The 24,627-nt window shown below is 46.6% G+C and overlaps 2 protein-coding genes across 7 annotated transcripts in view; one reads left to right on the top strand and one right to left on the bottom strand.

Moving 5' to 3' along the window:
* The window catches only part of LOC134407234 (secreted frizzled-related protein 1), a 520,297-nt gene that overhangs the window by 29,117 nt on the left and 466,553 nt on the right, over window positions 1-24,627 (bottom strand). The window contains exon 2 of one of the 5 annotated variants that reach the window (XM_063138885.1): window positions 3,299-3,376. The exons of the other annotated variants lie outside the window; for them this stretch is intronic. Within the exon in view, the coding sequence (XP_062994955.1) occupies window positions 3,299-3,376 (78 nt within the window). The remainder of the gene's footprint in view (window positions 1-3,298; window positions 3,377-24,627) is intronic. 5 annotated transcript variants of the gene reach the window in all.
* GOLGA7 (golgin A7) overlaps window positions 1-24,627 on the top strand; it is a 355,413-nt gene that overhangs the window by 187,945 nt on the left and 142,841 nt on the right. The window lies entirely within an intron of this gene.

Here is a 24,627-nt window from a genome sequence, read left to right as displayed (position 1 = left end):
TTAGCGTGTACTTTATATAGGTTGTTAGCTGCTCTGGGTTCTTTGTGAGAAAGTGTGAGATATAAATCAAATAAATAAAATAAAATGAAATCTGGATTTGGATTTTGAATTCAAAGATGCCACAGTAAACATTTCACAAGGGAAGTTGGACATTTCATGAATTTTGAACACTTACAAATGTTCATTTTGGCTCTCGTCTGCACAGGAAGCAGGCTACCATTTTGAATACAAAGCCAGGTTTTCACTTCCCAGTCTGTTTCTCCATCCAGGCTGAACCAGGAATGTTCCGGAGAAGCCAGGACTCAGGAGTGGCTGTTTATATTATTTTTTGGGTACCAAAATATGTTCCAAATATCCACCCTGGCCTTGGAAACATTTGGCAAAGTGGCCGTGTGGGAGAGTCAAGAATTTGTGAAAAGAAAAGAAAGTCACGCTCCCTGCCTCAACAAACGTGGCGCACCCAAGTACTAATCCCAGAGGAACGTACACCTTGCTCCACAGGCCTTTCATATCCTTCCAGGAAAGTTGCATTTCCCAAGGCGTAAACATCACTACTTTCCAATTAAATTTGCCCTGGCCGGATACCAGAAGTAGCCTCGGCTGTACAGGCATCCGGGAGCGATATGTCCACTGAAACACTGCTGTAACCATCATCCCAAACATAAGCTACTTTCCTAAGAGTGAGCTGGGGCAACACCCAGTGAAGGGAAAAGATTGCTTTGTTCTTTGGAACTGCTGTTGCCAACCCAAAAGACAACCCAAAAGTGAGCCTTGCTGGTGAAGGCAGTTGTTGTGGTGGCTTTCAGGGAAATCTCCAGAAAAGGATATTTCTCTGGGTTCGTGAACCACCACCCTAAGATCTCACCTCAATTCCATCATCGACACCATCATCACCATCACAATAATACTAATTTTTGTGAACCGCCCAGAGAGCTTTGGCTATTGGGCGGTATAAAAATGTAATAAATAAATAAATAAAAATAAATAAATAAATAAATAAAATAAAATAAATAATTGAAGGTCTTCTGGCCAAAGTATACAAGTGCACTGAAAATATCAGCCACGTTCCATTACCAGGAAATTCAGTAGAACTTACCCCATATTCTATCATCATATCATTCTGTATTTCTCTGTCCCCATCCACATCTCTGGCTGAACCTGGCAGGGCACGGGGAAATACAGAACACTGCCCTGTCAGAACATGGGATAAGTTCAACCTGATGTCAGAAACCTGGGAGTGAAACACCAGGCATCTAGAAGGACACATGGCCATGCCTGGCAAGAGAACAGAGAGAAAACTTCTTGACTGTTAGAGCATTGCGACGGTGGAATCAGTGACCTAGGGAGGTTGTGGGCTCTCCCACACTAGAGGCCTTCAAGAGGCAGCTGGACAACCATCTGTCAGGGATGCTTTAGGGTGGATTCCTGCATTGAGCAGGGGGTTGGACTAGATGGCCTTGTAGGCCCCTTCCAACTCTGTTATTCTATGATTCTATGAGTCTATGAAGAGAACACTTAGCATTGGAGGCCCACTTGTACATGTCCAATAACTGCGGCATTGAATGCCATGGTAGGCTTCTTCACAGTGCCACGCAATGGCCCCATTCAGAAGACACCTTAAACCATGGCTTTAATCATGGTGGTTAAGACAGAAAGCCTTTTTCACCCTGGTTAAAGCCATGGTTTAAGGTGTCTTCTGAACACGGCCTGGCTTTCTGGCTTAACCACCATGGTTAAAGACGTGGTTTAAGGTGTCTTCTGAACAGGGCCATAGGTAGGGATGCCTGGATTTTGTGAAATTGGTCTTGTGTTTGTTTCATGGATTGTGCAGTATCGTTCATTCCAGCATCAGTTCACAGACGGCTTCGATTTTTTAAAAAAATTGTTATGCGGAAAAATACGCAAATAATTCCATAAGAGACTTCGCAGCAATATACGTAATTTATGTTGGTACGTAACATTTCACGTATTGTCCTCCGTTCCATTCAACCTCTCCCAACGTATATTTTCCAGTCTCTGCAGAACCTTGCATATTTCCTATGAATAAAGTTGTTTAAATTTCAAGAAAGTTTTTTTAAAAAGCTCTGAAAGTCCACAGACTCCAGGCCCGGAAGCCGGACCACAGTAGATTCTTAGGAATCCAACGTCATTTTAGTCCATCTCGAATTTCTCTTGCATCCTGACACGTAAGCCTTCCCCAACGTGGTGCCCTCCGCTGCATTGATGGCAGCCATAAACGCCCCATTCATGCAAAGCTAAAGGCGCGAATGTTCCACTCGTGCTTTTACCCTTGCACAAATGCAGGCTTTACGGCTGCCGCTGACGCAGCACGGGGAAGTGCACAATTTCCAGACACTCCAGAAATTTTGCAATTCCCCCGTTGCATCAATGGCGGCCACCACTGACACAGGAGCGCAGGTGCACAATTTCAGCAGAGAGAGAGAGAGCTGACAGCTGCCAGGCGCTTGTAGCCGCCTTGCGAGCACTCAAGCAGGGTCCACACTCATGCTGGTGCGCCCGACTGGGTCCCGGGACACGGACGCAGGGAGTCCACCAGATGCCCGGATCCAGTGGGGCGCTCATGACAACCCTAGTCACAACCCTTTCACACACAAAGATTCACAACCGGTTTCCCCACCCAAAGGTTTCTTCATTACAGCAGTCTAATTTATATGCGAGTGAAGGCAGTGGGGAGGCTTTTAATGGCTGCTCATGTTAAACCATCGGGAGCCAGAATGTGAAACTCCGGCAGATCCACTGCAAATCAGGTTTCGTGGAAAAGTTGGGTCCTGAGGAGGGATTGGGAGGAAGGGCGGGGCCATCACACAGGTGTCATGGGAGAAACATCCAAGCATAACGGGCAGCCAGGGAGATGCTAAGGCACGTCACCCCCATCAAGCACATGCACGCCACAGCCATGCCAAATTCTTTCCAGAGCAGCCTTTCCCAACATACTGCCCTCCAGATGTGTTGGACTACAACTCCCATAGTCCTCAGCCAATGCCCATGCTGGCTAGGGGTGATGGGTTTTGTAGTCCCAGAAGCAGCAGGAGGGGAAGGGACTTACATGTCCCAAAATAGAAGATAAAAAGTTCTCAGCTGCCTTGGAAAAAAAAGGTTTATTATGGGTGTTGTAGTCTCAGCCGTTTAGAGGACAGGCAGAAAGGTGTCCTAGAGCATGACCATTCAAGAAGAGGCTTGGACTGTTCTCCTGCAGGAGAATATTGCTGCCCCTGAGAATACAAGAATTTGCCCTGTCCTGGGATGCTGAACAGTGGATAATGGGAAGCTTCCTTACCAAACTCACTGGCACACAGGTGTTCAAGGATGGCATCCGACTTCATCTCATTGTCACATGGAGGACACACGGCCATGCCTGGCAAGAGAAAAGAGAACAGCTTAGCGTGGAGAAAAGCGGCAGTGGCAGCAAAAGGCTGCTAGCCAGAAGGCCACTAGCCATCCGGCGCAAGGACCAGGATGCAGATGTACCTTGGTACAGGATACATGCCGTCCACAAGTTAGGGCAGCTTTCCCCAACCTGGTGCCCACCACATGTTTTGGACTTCAAGTCCCATCAGCCCCAGCCAGCATGGCCAATGGTTAGGAGTGCTGGGAGTTGTAGTCCAAAACAACTGGAGAACCATAGGTTAGGGAAGACTGGACTCGGGGCATGTTTGGCTTTTGTTTCAAATAGTGGAGCTTCTGATAGATAGATAGATAGATAGATAGATAGATAGATAGATAGATAGATAGATAGATAGATAGAAAGATAGGAAGAATATGCCTAAGAATGCACCTGTATTAGCAGTTTCTGCTTCCTCTGCAGCCAATATCCTTTCAAAGAGGTGGAATCCACACCACCTCCCATGACTGGCAGCTGGGAAAGGCAGGGCAGAGGGTTCCCATGCAAAAGCGTTTTGTCACTCAGCCTTCCCCAACCTGCCGCCCTCCAGATGTGTTGGACTACAACTCCCATCATCCCAGCTAGCAGGCCTGCGAAAGGCTGTTGCATCTCCTTAATCAGGTACAAACCCTCGTGTAATTGTTCTGGGAAGGTTTCACTCTATCCCACATCTAAGTTCTTGCTCACGGTCCTGCCCCAGCCTCCGCTCTCCTTCACTGCGACTTTGATCCTTTAAAACACACGTACATTTCAAATCACAAGTGTGTGCCATTGCACCCATGTGTCCATTCACCTGGACATCTGTTAAATTTATCAGCTAATTTCTTTTAGGTTGCAATCCTATGGGTGTTTGGACAGAAAAAAGGCCTAGAACCCCCAGAATTCCCTCAGCCAGCTGGTTAGGGGAGTGCTGGACGTTGCAGGACTTTTTTCTGTGTAAACACACATAGGATTGTGCCCTGAATCAGACTGAGGTTTCAATGTGAGCTGCCCCGTTCTGCTCTTGGCATAGCAACCGTTTGTTTCAAGGAGACCTGTGCTGGCAAACATCTGCCTCATTTTAGCAATTGGTCCTGGGCATAATCAGAAATAGGGATAAATGAATCTGTCTAGCTCCGTTTTGCTCAGTTTCCCATTTTTCCCCCTGACATTACGCTCATTCCGTCTCTTTTTTCAACTGTTTTTCAAAGTCTGCATGAAAATCCGTGTGCACTTTCATGCACATATCTCCACGCATATGCGTCTTTGCATGCACAATGCTCAAAATAAACACTTTTGGTTTTTGCAAGCAATTTCCCCTAAATAAAGCAGGACAGGTTGCCCACTTTCCCAGAATACATGCGTTTTTGTGCACCTCTTCCTTGCAGTGTATAGATTTTTGCGCACTCTTTTTATTTGTGAAATGCATCACAAAGCTTTGGAAAGTGTGAACAGCCACAGAACTTCCTTCCAGTTTGTGTGGTGGTTTCAGGAAGTGCAAATTCGGTGAATCTGCATTAAAATCTGAACTGAACAAATTTCTCACCCACCCCTAGTTGGAAGGCATCTAAGGCAACAACTTTGTGTTTGATCAGTGTTTGGAAAGGAGATGACCCAAGAATCCAAGTCTTTGCCTTCAATGGAAGCAAGGCTGTATGAGGCAGGTGGCCAAAACTGCTCTGGTTCATGAAATGAGCACACTCACACAGAGAGAGAGAGACCTGCATTTCCTTTAATCATATTTATTTCCTTAGACCAGTGGTCTTTAACTGGTCGAGACCCAAGACCCACCTCCAACTCCCAACCAGCAACCCACTTTCACAATTTTACAATTGCTCAGCATGGTGTCAACCGCTTTGCGGTTCTCTTCTTGATCATCCCAGAGTGCAGGGCACAGAATAATGGGCTCAAGTTACAGGAAGCCAGATTCCGGCTGGACATCAGGAAAAACGTCCTGACTGTTAGAGCAGTATGACAAGGGAACCAGTTACCTAAGGAGGTGGTGGGCTCTCCCACACTAGAGGCCTTCAAGAGGCAGCTGGACAACCATCTGTCAGGAATGCTTTAAGGTGGATTCCTGTATTGAGCAGGGGGTTGGACTGGATGGCCTTATAGGACCCTTCCAACTCTACTATTCTATGATTGTATGACCCATCTGGACTGATCTCTTGACCCACTTTTGGGTCGTGACCTACCAATTGAAGACCACTGACTCAGACAATGTACACCCCACTCTCCAATATGTCTGCATCTCTCAGGATGGCTTACAACAATTCAAAATTGTGAGGGAGGAAGCAGCAGCCAGGCACCTCTCCACCGTGCCTGGGTCCAGCTCCAGCTGAGAGCCCCCTCGCTCCTGCTGTCAACTGTCTCTGCAGAGGCCACCAGTGAGGGAGGAAGCAGCAGCCAGGCACCTCTCCACCGTGCCTGGGTCCAGCTCCAGCTGAGAGCCCCCTCCCTCCTGCTGCCAACTGTCAACTGTAACTGCTGAACTGTAACTGGACTCTTCCCCCCCCCCACAGGGCAAACTGCCATCTTGGCCCTGTGGGGAAGAAGAAGGACCGAGGGGACAGGAGCAGGCAGAAGTAACATCAGGGCCTGCTCCTGCTGGACTCTTTCCCCCCCCCCCCACAGGGCAAACTGCCATCTTGGCCCTGTGGGGAAGAAGAAGGACCGAGGGGACAGGAGCAGGCAGAAGTAACATCAGGGCCTGCTCCTGCTGGACTCTTTCCCCCCCCCCCCACAGGGCAAACTGCCATCTTGGCCCTGTGGGGAAGAAGAAGGACCGAGGGGACAGGAGCAGGCAGAAGTAACATCAGGGCCTGCTCCTGCTGGACTCTTTCCCCCCCCCCCCCCACAGGGCAAACTGCCATCTTGGCCCTGTGGGGAAGAAGAAGGACCGAGGGGACAGGAGCAGGCAGAAGTAACATCAGGGCCTTCTCCTGCTGGACTCTTTCCCCCCCCCCCACAGGGCAAACTGCCATCTTGGCCCTGTGGGGAAGAAGAAGGACCGAGGGGACAGGAGCAGGCAGAAGTAACATCGGGGCCTGCTCCTGCTGGACTCTTCCCCCCCCCCACAGGGCAAACTGCCATCTTGGCCCTGTGGGGAAGAAGAAGGACCGAGGGGACAGGAGCAGGCAGAAGTAACATCGGGGCCTGCTCCTGCTGGACTCTTCCCCCCCCCCCACAGGGCAAACTGCCATCTTGGCCCTGTGGGGAAGAAGAAGGACCGAGGGGACAGGAGCAGGCAGAAGTAACATCGGGGCCTGCTCCTGCTGGACTCTCTCTCTCTCTTTCTTTCTCTCTCCTCCCTCCCTCCCTCCTTGACTCCTTTTCCTTGTGTGTCATGTCTTTATTAGATTGTAAGCCTGAGGGCAGGGACTGTCTTTTTTCCTAAGTGTAAGCCGCTCTGAGAGCCTTTTTTGGCTGAGGAGCGGGGTATAAGTATGATAAATAAATAAATAAATAAAAATAAATAAACTTTGAAACTAAGATTGTAGTGCCTGAATTTGCTTTCCTTTTCCCCCTCCTCCTCCTCCTCCCTCCCAATCCCCTTTCCTTTTGTGTCATGTCTTTTAGATTGTAAGCCTGTGGGCAGGGACTGTCAAGAAATACTTTTGTAAGCCGCTGTGAGAGCCTTTTTTGGCTGAATGGCGGCATAAAAATCCTTAAATAAATAAATAAAATAAAAATAAAAATGAGACAATCCCATAAAAAATACCCAGCATAAAAATGGCAAGACACTCAGGAGATTTTTTTAAAAAAATCCTAAAACAAAGCTCTCCCACATAACAATCATCTGTCCAGCAAGGCAAATGCTCCCCAAGGTCAGGGCTGTTTTAACCAGTCAGCAAGAAATGGTCGGGGTGGGGGCACGGTCAATGTGAGGCGGCTGACTCAACCAGCTGATTTTGGGTGTTTTGAAAGCGGAGTAAATTGTTAGTTATTGCGTTTATTATTGTTCTATTTCTTCTGCCAGGGAAGGAGAGAGTGTTGTTTGTGTTATTTTTATTTTATGTTATTGTCTTAGGTGCCATAAATTGGCCAGCTTTTGGGTAGGGTGCACCTTATCTTGGGAAGACTAACTTAACACATACTTTTCAGTGGGTCTACTTCTGTTTGGTTCTGACTTGAAACCCAGAGTGGATTCACTGACATTGGAGCCACCATCCTCCACTGGGTTGAAGTGATTTTAATGAGGACTGTGGGCTCATCTACACCTACTAGTTATCTGGGACAGGGAGAGAGGATCCCGGGCTTTCACGCTTCCAGGATTGTCCCCCAGCGTGCACATGCCAATGCGATGTCCCGAAAGTCAGGAGGGATTTCTCTGGTGCTGCATGGGTTTTTTTAAAGCAGGAGGCAGTCGCACAACTGCGCAGGTGCGATCCTGCGCAAAATGTAAGTAAAAAACAAACAAGACCCCAAAACTCAGGGCCGAAAAGCCCCAGCAGCGAAACTGCTGCCCCCTCCACCCCATAGGGCATGGGGCCCCTCCCTGCCCAGCTCCATGCCCATTTGCAAAGCCCCACTACTCACAGGGAGGAGGGAGACCTGGAAGCCTGCGCCATACTGCCCAGTCCTCGGGGCTGTCCTGGAACCACGGGAAAAACCAGGATAAGTGCCATCCATTTTATCCCAGGGAAAGTGAGAGGTCATCCCCAGCTGACCCCAGGATCAGCTGTGGGTCATTTGGATGCACAGGGATGACCTCAAGCTGACCCCGGGATAAATGGATGGTGTACACATGCCCTGTGTTTTACATGCCAAATCTTTTTTATTGTTGCTGTATTTTACTAACTGAAGGCCATTAAGGATTCCGAAGCTACATGAACCTCTCAGGGCAGAGACTTCTGGTGGTGGTGCAATCACCAACAAGGCCTTATATTATGAGTCTGCCCACACCACTTTAAACAATGGTGGGACACCTCCTCCGTGGTCCATGGGAACTCAGCTTTCCTCAGAGGGGAAGGGACTTCAGAGTTGGCTAGCTTCTCACCAAAGACTTCTTCAGAAGGATCCTCCCTGAAGCAAAAGTGCCTCAGGGAAAAAAAACTTTCCCTTTTGTTGAAAGGACAACTGCCCAGTTTAGTCAGCCAAGTTTTAGCCTAGAGAAATGCTTCAAGTGTTTACTAGAAGCTTCAGGTGTGAAGAGATGTTTATTTGCTGAATAACATTTTGTGGATCGCTTGGCAAACCTCTTTATTGTGTTGCATCGTAGCAGGCGGGCTTGGAAATATGACAAGGACGGACTAAGCTGACCCCGGGAGAGATCTTCTAGTTCTGGGGAGTGCTCCTAATGGCATTCCCAGAAATCCTTTCAGGCTCATCTACAAACGTGGAAAAGCAAAATCCTTGACTGATACCTTTGTTGTACGGGCTTTTCGTTATAAAACCCAGATGGTGTCTGCCAGCCCTTTCTCTTCTGCATGAATTGCCAATATCAGCAATGGAAGCTTCAGAAGTTCAGTCCTTCTTGTTATTACCTGTGGGTATCTTGACAACAGAACAGCTTTCTCGTCTCTGCGTTTTTCTTCGTGTTTTACTTACCTCTTTTCTCATTTCCCCAAAGTTGTTTATATAGCCCCTGAAGTCAGCCATGAAAAATGTGGAGGAGAGCTATGAGATTTCCTAGGAGATATAGCCAAAGAAAACTTCCTTTCCGAGTTGAAACCTTAGTACAGAAAACCTCAAGACGAATCCCAGAATGCAGTCATACCTGAATCCCTCTTTGTGTATATGTCTCCAGGTGGGGGGTGGGTTGGTCGGAGAACAGGGTATCTATCCTACAAACACAAACCAGTTTCAAATTTATCTGCCGTGGACCTCAGCCAAGTTATGCTGGGAATTGTAGCTCCCTGACAGAGCAAAAGAATTCCAGCAGAGCAATTTTAGCATCTTCACAAAATAACAGTCCCAGATCAGGTTCCTTGGAGGGGGCTATGGCAGTTAAAGTGACTTCAAACCAGTGTCAATGTGGTTTAGGTTTCAGAATCCAGACGTCCAAAGAGGAAGGGAGAGAGTACTTGGGGTTTTCTTATTTGTTCCTATGTTTTAGATTGCAGCGACTCTAAGCAGGGGAAATTAGCACAAGGAGCTTGCACATCCCTGGCCTAAGAAATAGAATGGCTCCATGCACACACACACAGAGGAAATGCAATGCCAAAATGGAGGAAATATATTGCCAAAAACAAGAAATGCATTGCTTAAAAATAAAAAAGCACCATGGATAGCTCCTTTAGAGTTCTGACTGGTTCTGGCTGAACCCCAGAGAGAATTCACCGCCCCATTGACCTCTCTGCACCTTGGATAGTTCTTTTAGATCCAGACTGGTTCTGACTGGAACCCCGAAGCAGATTCACCTACCCCACTGACATTGGAGCCACCAGCCTCCACTGGCTTAAAGCACCCTAAAAGGGGGAGTAGAAGAGACCTTGAAATTGCCCATCCACCATCCCAGTCCAACTCTCTAACCACTGCAGAACACTACCTCTCTGGCCATGTTAACCCAGTAATTGGAGAAGAAACGTTTTTTTGGGGGGGGGAACCCTCACCCAACTTAGTTTCTGTGAATCATTTCACAGATTCTTCAGCATTTTTACTTGTGTGTAATTCCTGTTGAGCTCAATGGGGCTTACTTGAACAGAGGACTGCACTGTTACCTCCCACACACACACACAATAGCATGGGACATGTTTTCAACCTGCTCTCAAATAAAGCATCTATGGGTTTTTTCCAAGGAAAGGAACCTCTCGTGCAAAGCACTTGAGTCATTGCTGACTCCTAGAGGGACGCCTGCTTTTGCTGACGTTTTCTTGGCAGACTTTGTAGTGGCGTGGTTTGCCATTGCCTTCCCCAGTCGCAGTTACCTTTCCCCCAGCTAGCTGGGTACTCATTTTACCGACCTCGGAAGGATGGAAGGCTGAGTCGACCTGAGCCGGCTGCCTGAGAACCAGCTTCCGCTGGGATCGAACTCAGGCCGTGGAGAGAGTTTCGGCTGCAGTAAGTGCCGCTTACCACTCTGCGCCACACGAGGCTTTCCAAGACATTCTAATAAAAAAGAGAAAGAAATCTAAATAGGCACACCATTTTTTTCCCTAGTAGTTAGGTTTAAAAACAAGGTTGCATGGAACAGCACCCTGTGTAGGGTGACCATGTGGAAAGGAGGACAGGGCTCCTGTCTCTTTAACACTTGTACAGAAATGGGCATTTCAGCAGGTGCCCTTTGTTTGCATGCAGCACCTGGTGCAATTCCTTCTTCAGCACAACAGTTAAAGCTGCAGGAGCCCTGACCTCAAGTGACCAGATACAAAAGAGGGCAGGGCACCTGCAGCTTTAACTGTTGTGATGAAGAGGAAATTTCACCAGGTGCTGCATGCATACAAAGGAAACCTGCTGAAATTCCCCTTTCTCTACAACTGTTAAAGTTACAGGAGCCTTGTCTTCTTTTTCATATGGTCACTGGACACTGCACCTCTTGAATAAGATGAGCTGCTGGAGGGATAATTTGCCCACTCAATAAATGTGTGTGTTTTTCTGCAGATTTTCAACAGTTGGCCATCATCAGGGCAGCCCCTAATGAGTGGAGGTGGCCATTTTTAATGGCGGAAGCCATTTTGAATACTACAAAATTCAAAAAGCACCTCAGAATAGGACTTCGGTGGCAGGAGGGGGACAAAATGATGCTCTTTTTTTATTATTATTATTACATTTTTATACCGCCCAATAGCCGAAGCTCTCTGGGCGGCTCTGATTCTTTTTCCCCTCTACCAAAACACAAACCAAAAAAGGGGGGGATTTTGCCTCAGCCCTGGAATTCAGCCAAAGCAAAACCATTTCGTGGTGGATGATCAGCTGAGAAATGGTTCGTGTCGTTTTGATAGTCTTTGTGTGCATATAGCAGCTTTCCCTGACCTAGTTTCCTCCAGGAGTGTTGGAGCGCAACTCCCATAATTTCCGGCCAGCATGGCTAATGGCAGGGAATTATGGGAGTTGTAGTCCAACACATCTGGAGGGCTCTAGGATAGTGAAGGCTACTATACTAGAGATTCGCCATGGCTTGTGGACCAAAACTACCCTTGGAACATAAGCTGTGCTAAACACATACAGCGTATCGGCTTTATACTTGTTTGACGGTTGTGGCTTTCCTCAGGAATCTCTGCAACTGACCTTTGGTGGGTGATGAAGTTCCCAAGCTCGCCTCACAGAACTGACGTTCCCAATTTTCCCATGAGAAAGAAACATGCACAGTGTAGTGGTTGCAGAGAGCCTAATTGGGACAGGAAAGGCCTAGATCCAAAAATCCCCACTCAGCCCCAAAAGTTTACTGGGTGACCTTGAGAGTAGGGTTGTCGGAGGCATCTATTTGGGGGATGAAGCTGAATGAACTTTTGTCAACTCGCTCCCCTCCCAAGGCTTCGTTGTTTCTTCCGCTAATCTCTCCCAACTCGGTCTGCAGCGATTCGTGCTCAGCTAACAGATTCCCAGTGTTTTTTTAATTTGTGCGAATCTGCGTAATTTCACAAATTGTGCAAAATATGGCCACATCTTGCGCAAATGATGCCAATCTGCACAATTTACGTTCATAATTGGCACTAATTTTTATATACATAAATATGTTTTAAAAAACGCATAAAAAGACCCCAGAATTTGGGGGAAATGGCTGCTCGGCTTGCAAATGCAACGCGATTTGGGCACGCCGCAGGAGTCTGGTGAGCCCAAAAATGGAGAATGTCCTGGCAATGGACATCCTTACTTGTGTCCCTCATTATCACTCAGCTTGAGCTACCTCACAGGGTTATTGTGAGGATGAAATGGGTGGGAAAGTTTCACAGATGCCGCCTTCTGTTTGTTGGAGGAAGAGCAAGCTGGCAATGTAATAAATCAATAAATGCAGGTTATTCCACCAATTCAACACCGTCATGTAGCCATCAGCGCAGGGTTTAGGCTCCTCCAACCGCACACCGACTCACGGCTGAGCCCATGTGATTGACGGTGTTTTCTCCAGCCTGTTTCCAAGATGATTCCTTCTCCGACCGTTTCCAAAGCGCACGGCTCGAAGCAAAAACTTACTCCATGGGGAGGGAGTGGAATGTGTAACGCTCTGTTAAACGGTAACTCTCAAACACACCCAGCAAGGTCTGCAGGGTCTACCGTCTCATGTTTAAGGCAAAAGGAATTCAAGCCAGTCAGCATTTCAGAAGCACGAACAAATCCCACTTCTCAGGTGTTAACGGGAGAGGGGGGAATAAACCTGGAAAGGTGGTGATGGTCTTTTCTTTCAATTATTCATTTTTGGAGGGATGGCAAACCCCAGAGCTGGTTTATCAACTTCAGCAAGAAGCAAGGCTTCTGCACATGAAAACTAGGAGCAAATGAGATTCTCTGGAGTATCTAGGTTTGGTTTTTAAAGAGCAGTTTCCCTCAGTGTGCAAAACGAAAGAAAAGAAAAAAGAAATCCCGTTTGTAGAATGGTATAATTTTATTTATTTATTGGGCGGGGGGAGATTTAGAGCCCCTACATTTTACCGTAATAAGTCTGGTATCTGTTCTTGAAGAGAAGTTTTGTGGCAGGGCTCTCGTGTCGCAGGATCTGACTGCTAAATAATTATTGTTTGGGGCTGAAATCTTAAAGACACTGAGGCCTTAGCTAGACCTAAGGTTTATCCTGGGATTGTCCCAGGGTCATCCCTGTTCATGTAAATGACACACAGGGGATCTAGGGATCAGGCAGGGATGACTCCGGGACGATCCCGGGATAAACCTTAGGTCTAGCTAAGGCCTCAGTAGCAGTACTGACACTGGACATTATGACTGACTAAAGTCCCATTCATTTCAATGGGTCTACTCTAAATAGGACTAACAATGGATACTAACCGTCGACACTGCAGAGCCAAAATGGGGCCAAGCTACACGTGACCTTGGTCATGTAGCTCCACCCTTAAGTGTAGGAGTTGGGTAGGGTTTTTTTACACTTAGCCAGTGAGGAAGTATGATCCCGGGTGGGACCCTAGTGAGAGTGCTGGGGAGCCCTGTGGGCTCAGTCCAGATTGGGCCTCCCGCACTTGCAATTTGCATTGCAAAAAAAAAGTTTTCATTTGTTTCTGCTGGACCTTTATTTGCAATGCAAATTGCAAGCATTGGGGGGGGGGGGCGGACAGAAGGTTAAAAAAAACCCAACCATAACATAGATTAGGGTCCTGATCCAAATTGGGGCAGCGTGCTGGCTATTTGTAAAAAAATAAAAATAAACTGTACACTTAAAGGCAAAGTTACATGACCTGGATTTGGTTTTGAATGTTTTTGTGATTTTAATTTTTTGTATATTGTTAAGTGTTTTTATCCTATGTAAACCACCCAGAGAGCCTCGGCTATGGGGCAGTATACGAATGTAATTAATAATAATAATAATAATAATAATAATAATAATAATAATAATAATAATAATGTGTAGTTTGACCATTAGATCTGATGCTAAAAACATCACTTGAAGTTCGGTTTTCTGTGTGTTTTTATGTTAGCAGACACTGTGGGGTGTCAGGGATTTTCATCAAGACCACAGCGTGTGAGAAAGTGAGTTAACCCTTTCTTCCCCCACAGTGGTCCCGATTAAGAGCTTCAGCACTCCCTGAAGCTCATTGGATAATTTCGGTGTAGTCACCAGCTCTCAGCCCTTACAACAATCCTGTGAGGTAGATTACGCTATGAGCTGGGTATTAACTCAAGGTCGCCCAGTGAGCTTCATGGCCGTGGGGATTTGAACCCAAGTCTCTCCAAATCCTAGTCCAACCCTATAACCGCTACATCACACTGGCTTTTCAGGGTGTGGCCTCCCTGGATCAGACCAAACCATCTGTCTAGTCCAACATTCTACTCCCAGCAGTGGCCAAGCAGATGCCTCTGGAAAGTTCACAAGAAGAACCTGAAGGCAATGTCACCCAACCGACAGACAGGGCAAGATAGATTCCATGGCAGTCAAGCCTCTGCTTGGTCTACAGGCCAATGAAGCGAATGCATGCCCCGACAGCTCCGGATCCTTGACATGTACCGAAGATGCTTTGGCGTGGCCTTCATTGAGGTGCACATCCCAATCATAAGCATGTTTACTCAGTAACAAGACCCATTGAGGTCAACAGTAGTTATGCCATGGTAACTGTGCATGGGGCGTATGTTTCTTCTAAATCAACAGCAATGGGAACTATATCTTCTTGCCACCGTGTGTTAAGACTAGAGGCAATCCAAATGGTCACAGGTCTGGAGTAACACCCCTATAGGCAGGCCTATCCAGTGGAATTTTAGGATGTTTTTAGGATGTCTTAATAATGTATACTATGTTTTTAATTCAGTTTTATGTATGTTATACTAACTGTTGTTCCCCGTCTCGATCCAAACACAGAGGCGGGTAAGAAATTATTATTATTATTATTATTATTATTATTATTATTATTATTATTATTATTATTATTACAAGGAAAGGTTACATTTATGGCTTTTTACCTTGATAGCTAAATTATGCATGGTGAAAATGATAGGGGGGGAAATAGGAAGAGAGAGAGAAAAATCCCCCTCTCTACTAATACTAGAACCCGGTGTCATCCCATGAAGCTGAATGGTGGGAGGTTCAGGACAGATAAAAGGAAGCAGTTCTTTACGCAGAATATTGTTAAATTATGGCGTTCACTTTCAAAGCATACAGTCATGGCCACCTACTTGGATGAGGGGTGGGACTAGACAAATTTATGAAGGACAAGGCTATCCATGGCTACTAGTCATGATGGGGCCTATTACCTCCAGGATCAGAAGCAGCGTGACTCTCAGTCCCAGTTGCTAGAGAACCTGAGCAGGAAGCTACTACTGCACTCGTGTTTTGCTTGTGGTCTTCCCATTGGGGCCTCTGGTGAGACAGTGTGGGAAAAGAACACTGGACTCGATAGGCCTTTGGTCTGGCCCAGCATGGCTCATCTTATGGTCTTATGTTCAGTAAGGGCCATTCACGTCCACCATTTGCTCACTCCAGCATCAAATAGTGACCTGCACGTGCGAATGAGCTGTTGTGGATCCATCATCCATGTATTAACTGACCTGAAGCACATGTTATTTTGTACAGAAAAAAATGGGTCTCTGAGCTTCCTAGGAAGGGAATTCCAGAAAGGAGGGATAACCTTGAGCCATCTCTATCATAATCGGTGCCACCTCCAAGTTTCTGAGGGCCCATGGGCAAGAAACCCTCGATGGGCTCCCCTACCTCAGTGACCCTTCCTTACCACCACTGTTAACTAGGGCTCGCGAATCCTGAGCGGAGCAACCCAATCCACCTCCGCCAAAGGCGGATCCAAATTGGGTCGGGGGAGCTGCGGATCGAGGTGAAGTGGTTCGCCTCCATCTGGAGCTCCAAATGCAGGTAAATGGGGAGGAGGGGGGCTCATGTGGCGCCGGCGCCGCAATCCATGTGGTGACGGTGGCAGAGCCAGGTAAGGGGGCAGGGGGGCTTATTCGGACCCCATTTTGCCCCCCTTCCCCACTTACCTGCCTCCACCGTCCACCGCAGAGGCAAGTAAGTAGGGAAGTGGGAGCAAAATCTCGATCTGCCCCTCCGGATCTCGCTCCGCAGAGCGGAACGGGGGAGGGTCAAATCGACCTGAAGTGTATCAGCCCAATCCGAAAGTTGCGGATCGGGCCACGAAGCGGTTTGGGAAGGTCCATGCACTGCCCTACTGTTAACAGCTGTTCTTCCTCCTCATCCCACTAGCTTGCTTCACAGGCAGAAAGCCAGGGAGCAAGGAGGCCATGGCCTCTCCTGCTCCGCCTTCCCACCACCACTACCTTTGTCTGGGCCAGAGCGAGAGGCAGTTTTGTGCCCAGTCATGCCTACCTTTGAAGACACCCCTGCTCATAACAACACATACCGCAACAAGATGTAATCTCAATATACCATGTTGAAAGAGAGGGCATACATTAGCCTGCCCACACTTTTAAGATCAGGAGGAGAGGCCCTTCTCTGCAGTGGCCCCACGCCTTTGGAACTAGCTGCCATCAGAGGTCCACCATGCTCCCTCAGTGCAGGCTTTTCAGAAGGCCCTGAGGACATATTATTTCACCATGGCCTCTTTTTGATATGACTGCTGTTATTGCCTTTCAGACAGACTTATTGTTGCTGGTTTTATTGTTGGCTTTTATTGTTGTTTTGATTGCTGTTTTGTTGTGCTTATGTGTTGTTGCTTTTAATATTTTAACGGTTTTAATGTATTTTATTGTTTTCAGTCACCTTCGGAGGGCTTCTGCCCTGAAAGGTAGAATAAAATATACTGTGTCTTATCTATCAGCTCAGGGGTATACAAAGATGGGGAGTTGCTGGGTGCAAGGCTCCTTCATGAATGGTGCCTGCACCCACATTTTTCAAGACACACACCCAGACACACACACATCTCCTTGCACAGGCATTGAGTACACAGAAGGCATGCCTAGGAGAAGAAGGCAGATCCTATATAACAGCGTTCTCTGACCTGGCACCCTCCAAATGTGTTGCACTACAATTCCCATCATCAACCATGCTGCAGGGGATAATGAGAGTTGCAGGCCCATGCCTTTGGAGGCCTGGTGTGGAATATCTGGTCGGCCACAACATCCCATTTAGAGAGAGAATTGCAGCCCCAATAGGGCTGGAGTGAGGAAGTCTCTCTCTCTCTCTTGCTCTCTCTCTCTCTCTCTCTCTCACACACACACACACACACTGCCAAGCCCAAGAACACAAAAAAGCTTTGTTTGCTTCTGCGTAGCCGAACTTGGGGCAGTTCATGCAGCGACACTGAGAGACGTTTCCTCGTGCGGAATTGCTGCAGCATTTCTTTACCATGAGAGAAAGTCGGGGAGTCGTTGCATCAGGGCTGGGGGGCAGGGAAGAGAGAGGGGGGAATTCTGAACTCGAGAAAGAACGTGCGATGGCAACACAGGGCAAGTGGAACAATTATTTATTTGTTTATTTATTTACAATATTTATATACCGCTCCATATCTAAAATAGGTTCCAGAGAGGTTCACATAGGAATAAAACAGTAGAACGAAAGAAGATTAAAAACAGAAAATTAAAATTGTTCAATTTAAAACAAAGGACCAATAAAAACAGTGACTGGTCAGTTGAGGAAAGCCTCCTGGAATAGAGTTGTTTTCAGGAGGTGCCAGAAGCAGCCTAATGTTGGCGCCTGCCTGACCTCCAGTGACAGGGAGTTTCAAAGAGAAGGGGCCACTACACTAAAGGCTCTTCTCATGGTGGCCTCCAATTGGGCCAAAGGTCCATGTGGAATCACCAGGAGCAGGCCCTCCAATGGCCTCAGTGGCCAGGCAAGTTGGTAAGGGAGAAGGTGGTCTCTCAACTCCTTCAACAATTTTATTGGACCAAGCGGCCCTGACAGTTCTGGAAGCAAGCTTTAAAGTTTGATAGAACGCTTCGTCTGAACTGTTTAGAGCAAAAAATTATGGCCAGGCAACCTGGTGCCCCCCAGATGTTTGGGACTTAAGCTCCCATAATCATTGACCATATTTTGGATAGAAGTTGGGTTACCCAACATCTGGAGAGCACCAGTTTGCTTGCTCCTGTTATATAGAGTAGACAAATCGGTCAGATTTGTTTTCTTCCACATTTGATTTTTAAAAAAAAAATTTAAAAAATCTCAAGTTCTTTCCATTGGTTTACAAAGAAAATGGCAAATTTTAAGAAGTTCTTACCAAAAATGGATGAAATTCTCACCCATCTGCACTGGCCAAACCCTACATGCAGAGGAGCATGGTGCCATGTGAAGCAAATTGCCAGATGTGAAGCAATTTGAAAATTTAGATAAGTTCTCATCAGAAAAACAAGCCAAACAAATTTCTCCTCCGTCCCTCATCATATTTCAGCCACACACACACACTTTGCATATCGAGCCTGACCTTTTTCTAGCTGAGTGTCCTCTGCTTCAAGCCAGGCCATGTGGCACCCGTGGGCCCCAGTATGCCTCGGACACCTTCCTTGCTGCCCGCCAAGGTGCCCTCCTGCTCCTATTTTTATGTTTTTATAGAGTGACCATATGGTCAAGAGGGCAGGGCTCTGCAGCTTTCACTGTTGTGATGAAGAGGGACTTTCTCCAGGTGCTGCATGCATACGAACGACTCCTGCTGAAATTCCCTTTTCAATACAACTGTTAAAGATACAGGAGCCCTGTCCTCCTTTCCGTATGGTCACCCTATCTGCCAATTTAGGATAAAAGTTCATATCGCGTGAGAAGTGGATTCTACTCCATAAAAGCTCATGCCATAATAAGTTTGTTAGTCGTGAAGATGCCCCAGGACCCTTGGTTCTTTCTGAGAGAAGTCAGGCAGATTTGAGCCATGGGGCACAATCCACCAGGACGTTCTGCATGCTTTAGGGTGGATTCCTGCATTGAGCAGGGAGTTGGACTCGATGGCCTTGTAGGCCCCTTCCAACTCTGCTATTCTATGATTCTATGAACTCCAATGAAGTTCATTACAATTGGGCTCCCACAGAAGAATTTCCTAGCCATCTGTGCCCTAGATGCGTCACTTAGCCATGGGGAGGAGGGGGCAGAGTCCGTTTGCATTTCACCCCGGCCAGATAGCATAGAGTTGACCTTGGCAGCTAACTTCATATAGGCAGGGTTGTACTTTATCTCACCGCAAAAAAAGGGGCGGGGGGAGCAGCACATTCCAAACTCAATCAACTAGTCAGCAAAAGACTGGACTTCATTACACTCTAGATCTGTACATGTAACTCTGCTGGTAATATATCTGGCTCTCATCAGCAACAAACTTTGACAAGCGATCACTTGGACAAGGGAAGCGAAGCAGCCTTCACCCACCTAGTGACCTCAGATATGAGCGACTACAATCCCCATCATTCACAGCCAGTGACATTGGGGATTGTTACATTACATATCCCACATTTTTTCCCCTCTTGCAAAGAACCCAAGTGGCCTGACATGGTCCTCTTCTTCAACATTTTATCCTAACCACAACCCTGTGAGGTAGGTTAAGCTGAGCGTCAGCAACTGGCCCGAAGTCACCCGGCGAGTTTCATGGCTGAGTGGGGACTAGAACCCAGATCTCCCGACTCCCAGTCCAACACTCTAACTGCTACGCCACACTGGCCCTACAGTACATGGTGTGTGTTAGAAGCAGACTTGAGATGGTATTATGCGAAGTTGTCATAGGTATGTCCACAGGGGAACTAGCAGCATTCCTTCAGCTCTGCAAATTCAAGCGGGCGCATTACACTGGTGGCACCTTCTGTGCCAATGAACACATCAGATATAGGGAAATTGTAGCTTGATTCCCACATAAGCCTTTCCCCACATAAGAGGAAGGAATGGTAGAAACTTAGAGCCCTGGCTGGACATCAGGAAAAACTTCCTGACTGTTAGAGCAGTACGACAATGGAACCAATGACCTATGGAGGTCATGGGCTCTCCCACACGAGAGGCCTTCAAGATGCAGCTAGACAGCCATCTGTCAGGGATGCCTTAAGATAGGGTGACTGTATGAAAAGGAGGACAGGCTCCTGTATCTTTAACAGGCGTATTGAAAAGGGAATTTCAGCAGGGGTCATTTGTATATATGGAGAACCTGGTGAAATTCCCTCTTCATCACACCAGTTAAAGGTGCAGGAGCTATACTAGAGTGACCAGATTTAAAAGAGGGCAGGACAACTGCAGCTTTAACTGTTGTGATGAAGAGGAAATTTCACCAGGTTCTCCATATATACAAATGACCCCTGCTGAAATTCCCTTTTCAATACGACTGTTAAAGATACAGGAGCCCTGTTCTCCTTTCCATATGTTCACCCTACTTAAGATGGATTCCTGCATTGAGCAGGGGGTTGGACTTGATGGCTTTATAGGACCCTTCCAACTTTACTAGTCTATGATTCTATGCGTCTATGATAAACCCAGTGGAAGTGCATTTTACTTCCATACACTTCCAGATGCACACACAGAGCTGGTTCACACAAGCACATAATCACTTATCTCCCTACACTTGGGGTCAGTTCGCACATGTGTGTATGCTCAATGCCCAGCAGCCGAACAAGTGAGCCTGCCCCATCGCTTCGCAAGGTGGAATGAGAGTTCCGTCAGCGGCAGTCATTTTGTAGAGTTGGGCGAAGGGCAGAAAAGGGCAACTACAGTGATCAAGGGGCCGGAGCAACTCCCCTAAGATGAACGGCTACAACATCTGCGACTCTTAAGCTTAGGAAAAAGGCGAGCACCGGGAGACAACATAGAGGTGTACGAAAGAAGCGAACGTGATGTGGCAAAAGTGGATCAGGGAGATGTCTTTCTTCCTCTCTCATAATTTGCTACCGCAAGGTAGCATGATGGCCACCAACATGGATGGCTTTAAAGGATATTAGGCAATTTCATGGAGGATAAGACTATCAATGGCTTTTAATGATGGCTTTATATTACGGCCAGTGACTACATAGGACCTGTTTATAGTGGTTGTTAGTGGTAGGCTGCTTTTGCGCTCATGTTCTACTTGTGGGCTTCCAATTGGGGCATCGAGATGGCCACTGTCCAAACAGAATGCTGGACTAGATCAGCCTTTGGTCTGATCTGTCATGTCTCCTCTTATGTTCTTATCTGTAAGTGTGGCTTAGTGAAAACAAGTGTGGTGTAGTGGCTAGAGTGTTGGACTGGGAGTTGGGAGATCCGGGTTCTAGACCCCACTCAGCCATGGAAGCTCACTGGGTTAGTCACAGACTCTCAGTCCAACCTACCTCACAGGGTTGTGGTTGTGAGGATAAAATGGAGAGGAAGAGGATTATGTATGCCGCCTTAGGTTCCTTAAGGAGGAAAAAAGGCGGGATATAAATATAATAAATTAAATAATGGGTCATTCATACACACAGGTAATCACTGTGAAGTTTTGGTGAGCTGGTAAAAAACAAGCTATTGGCCTCACAACAGCTACTGTTTTCACTGCCTTACCCCATATTTGCAAATATGGGGGATTACCCACCTTCCAAGGTTGTTGCAATAACTGCTGGCATGCTGTGCATGAAGAGTTTTGAACATTCTCATGTGTTAGATAAATGTAACTAAAACAATGCCTTTGCTGAACCATTGTTTTTAAACTGTTGTTTTTGTTGAGTCCATTACGGAATAATGGACTCAAGTTAAAGGAAGCCAGATTCCAGCTGGACATCAGGAAAAACTTCCTGACTGTTAGAGCAGTGCGACAATGGAATCAGTTACCTAGGGAGGTTGTGGGCTCTCCCACACTAGCGGCCTTCAAGAGGCAGCTGGACAAGCATCTGTCAGGGATGCTTTAGGGTGGATTCCTGCATTGAGCTGTGGGTTGGACTCGATGGCCTTGTAGGCCCCTTCCAACTCTGCTATTCTATGATTCTATGTTTTTGATGGTTTTAAATTTTGTATACTTTTTAATGTTCACTGTTTTAACTTCTGTAAACTGCCCAGAGAGCTTTGGCGTGGTATATAAATGTAATAAATAAATAAATAAATAAATTTCTAATAAGTTGGGCAATACCTTTATTAGGACCAAGCCGAATTCCACCAAAATGTGCAAGCTTTCAAGTTCCCCAGGACTCTTCATCAGGCTAGCTGGTACAAAAACAGGAGATTTGCTTCTCCTAGTACCTACCTTTATGAAGAGGTCTGGAGAACTTGATTGCACATTTCAATGGAATTTTGGTTGGTCCTAATAAAGTTATGGCCCAAATATGGTTATTGGATATTTTTTTCTCATGTAGAAGCACAACTATCTTTATTTCTAATAAGAAAAGCCTCAGGTCTGCTTAAACATCGAGTCTTTGACCAAGAACACCCCTTGTCCCAGTTCCAAATATATGGGGAAACAAGTTGAGACTATCAAACAGCAAGACAAAGGCACTCTGCTTGTGTTCAGGACATGCTGTTTTTTTTATTAATTTACAATTAATGTAAGTTAAATCCTGTTCTAGGTACTGGGGGTGGGGGTGGGGGGAGTCCTTGACTTCAAAGTGAATTCTAAGCACATTCAATGTACCAAGAGACAATGTTTAACTTTCTTCCTTGGTTACATTTATATCTCAAGTCAAAATGATGAGGGGGAAAACACTACGTGAAACCAAAAAAAGGAAGAGATAGTCTCTAGTGTTAAAAAGTAGAAAAATTTTAATCTCTTTGTACAGACGTGTCAAACGTTTAAAAATGTATTGTTGTTACAAGACTTTTTGAATAAAAGCTCGACGTTTTGGATCTGCCGATCCTTCTTCAGGAGCTGATATAACAGAATAACATGAACTACCAAAAAGTCCAAATGAAGCAGTAGACTGCTTCATTTGGACTTTTTGGTAGTTCATGTTATTCTATCAGCTCCTGAAGAAGTATCGGCAGATCCGAAATGTCGAGCTTTTATTCAAAAAGTCTTGTAACAACAATACATTTTTAAACGTTTGACACGTCTGTTCAAAGAGATTAAAACTTTTCTATTTTTAACACTAGAGACTATCTCTTCCTTTTTTTGGTTACATTTATATCTCACCTTTCCTCTAAAGGAACTTTCCCTAAACTGGTGCCCTCCAGGTGTTTTGGAATTGAACTGCCATCAGCCCCAGCTGATATAGCAAATGGTCAGGAATGCTGGGAGTTCTAATCCAAAACATCTGAAGGAACTAGGTTGGGGAAAGCTGGTCTAAGGGAATCAGAGCAGAATGTTATCTTCACAACAACCCTGTGAGGTAGGCTAGGCTGAGAGAGAGAGAGAGAGAGAGAGAGAGAAAGCAAGTCTAAAACTAACCAATGAGGTTCAGAGCAGAACGGAGATTTGTGCCTAGAGCTAAGCTCTAAACTATATGCTACAATGACTCCAAGGATAGTCCAAGATAACTTGACATGGAAAATCCAAGTAGCCCATAACTTGATATTATTTGACATTTAATTCAACAACACTGGTCCTGTTTGCATGTAAGAGCAGTAAATCATAAGTTAATTAACGCATGATTTGCTGGGCCGCACGCATGCCCCAGCACATGCCGGCGCTGCTACTTTGAATAATCAACCATGGATTGGCCTGACTGGAGGTTGTTTTATGACATACAACCCTGGACATTATGGGTTATTCATGGGTTAAACAACCTGCAGTTAACCTAAGAACTAATCATAGGTTAACTGTGGGCCATTTAACCCATGAATTCTCAAAACCTGTGCATGTTCATTCAGAAGTAAGTCCAACTCTGTTCAGTGAAGCAGCCGTAAGGATCCTGACCTTCTTGGGTTCACGGCAGAAGCTCACAGATGAGGAGGCAACATCTTAGCCATCAGCTAAGATAGTTCTCGGTAGCGATAGTTTACATTGTGATGGCCATTGCCTTGGCTTTAAAAGGAGATTAGACAAATTCACAGAGGAAGAGGAGGAGGAGGAGGAGAAGCAGAAGAGCTGTGATTAGTCGCTAATGCTCAATGGAAACCCCAGAATCAGAAGGGGGATCCAGAGGCATCTGGCTGGCCACGCTGGGCTCGACGAAGCAGCCTGATCCAGCACGGCTCTTAGGCAGCTGCCTTCTACAGAGCCAGGGTGCTTGTAAGGCTCCATCTAACCTCAGTAGGAGCCACACCACTTTCCCCCAAGCTGATGCCCTCCCAATGCGTTGCACAACAGCGGGGTGACCCTATGGAAAGGAGGACAGGGCTCCTTTGTCTTTAACAGTTGTAGAGAAAAGGGAATTCCAGCAGGTGTCATTCGTATGCATGTGGCACCTGGTGAAAGTCCCTCTTCAACCCAACAGATAAAGCTGCAGGAGCCCTGCCCTCTTTTTGGATCTGCACACTCTACAAATGAGGGCAGGGCTCCTGCAGCTTTGACTGCTGTGATGAAGAGGGACTTTCACCAGGTGCTGCATGCATACAAATGACACCTGCTGGAATTCCCTTTTCTACACAACTGTTAAAGACACAGGAGCCCGGTCCTCCTTTCCTTAGGGTCACCCTACACAACAGCTCTTATCATTCCCACCAATACTGCCATTAGGCCCCTGATGGGATTTGTGGTCCAGCATATCTGAAGGCCCCCAGGCTGGGGAAGGGTGGTCTCTACATTGGCAGCCAGCATCTCTTCAGGGTTACATGGAAGGGTCTTTCCCAGCTCCACCCGCAGATGCTGGAGATTGGACCTGGGACCTTCTGGGTGCAGAGCCTGAGCGGCTGCCCTCCCCTTCTTCTTCTGTCCTTCACTGCACAAACAGACCAGCCTTCCCCA

The sequence above is a fragment of the Elgaria multicarinata genome, chromosome 12 (assembly GCF_023053635.1).
Source record: "Elgaria multicarinata webbii isolate HBS135686 ecotype San Diego chromosome 12, rElgMul1.1.pri, whole genome shotgun sequence".
NCBI classification, from domain to species: domain Eukaryota; kingdom Metazoa; phylum Chordata; class Lepidosauria; order Squamata; family Anguidae; genus Elgaria; species Elgaria multicarinata.
The sequence above is the reverse complement of the archived record's forward strand: the minus strand, read 5'-3'. Positions and strand labels throughout refer to the sequence as shown.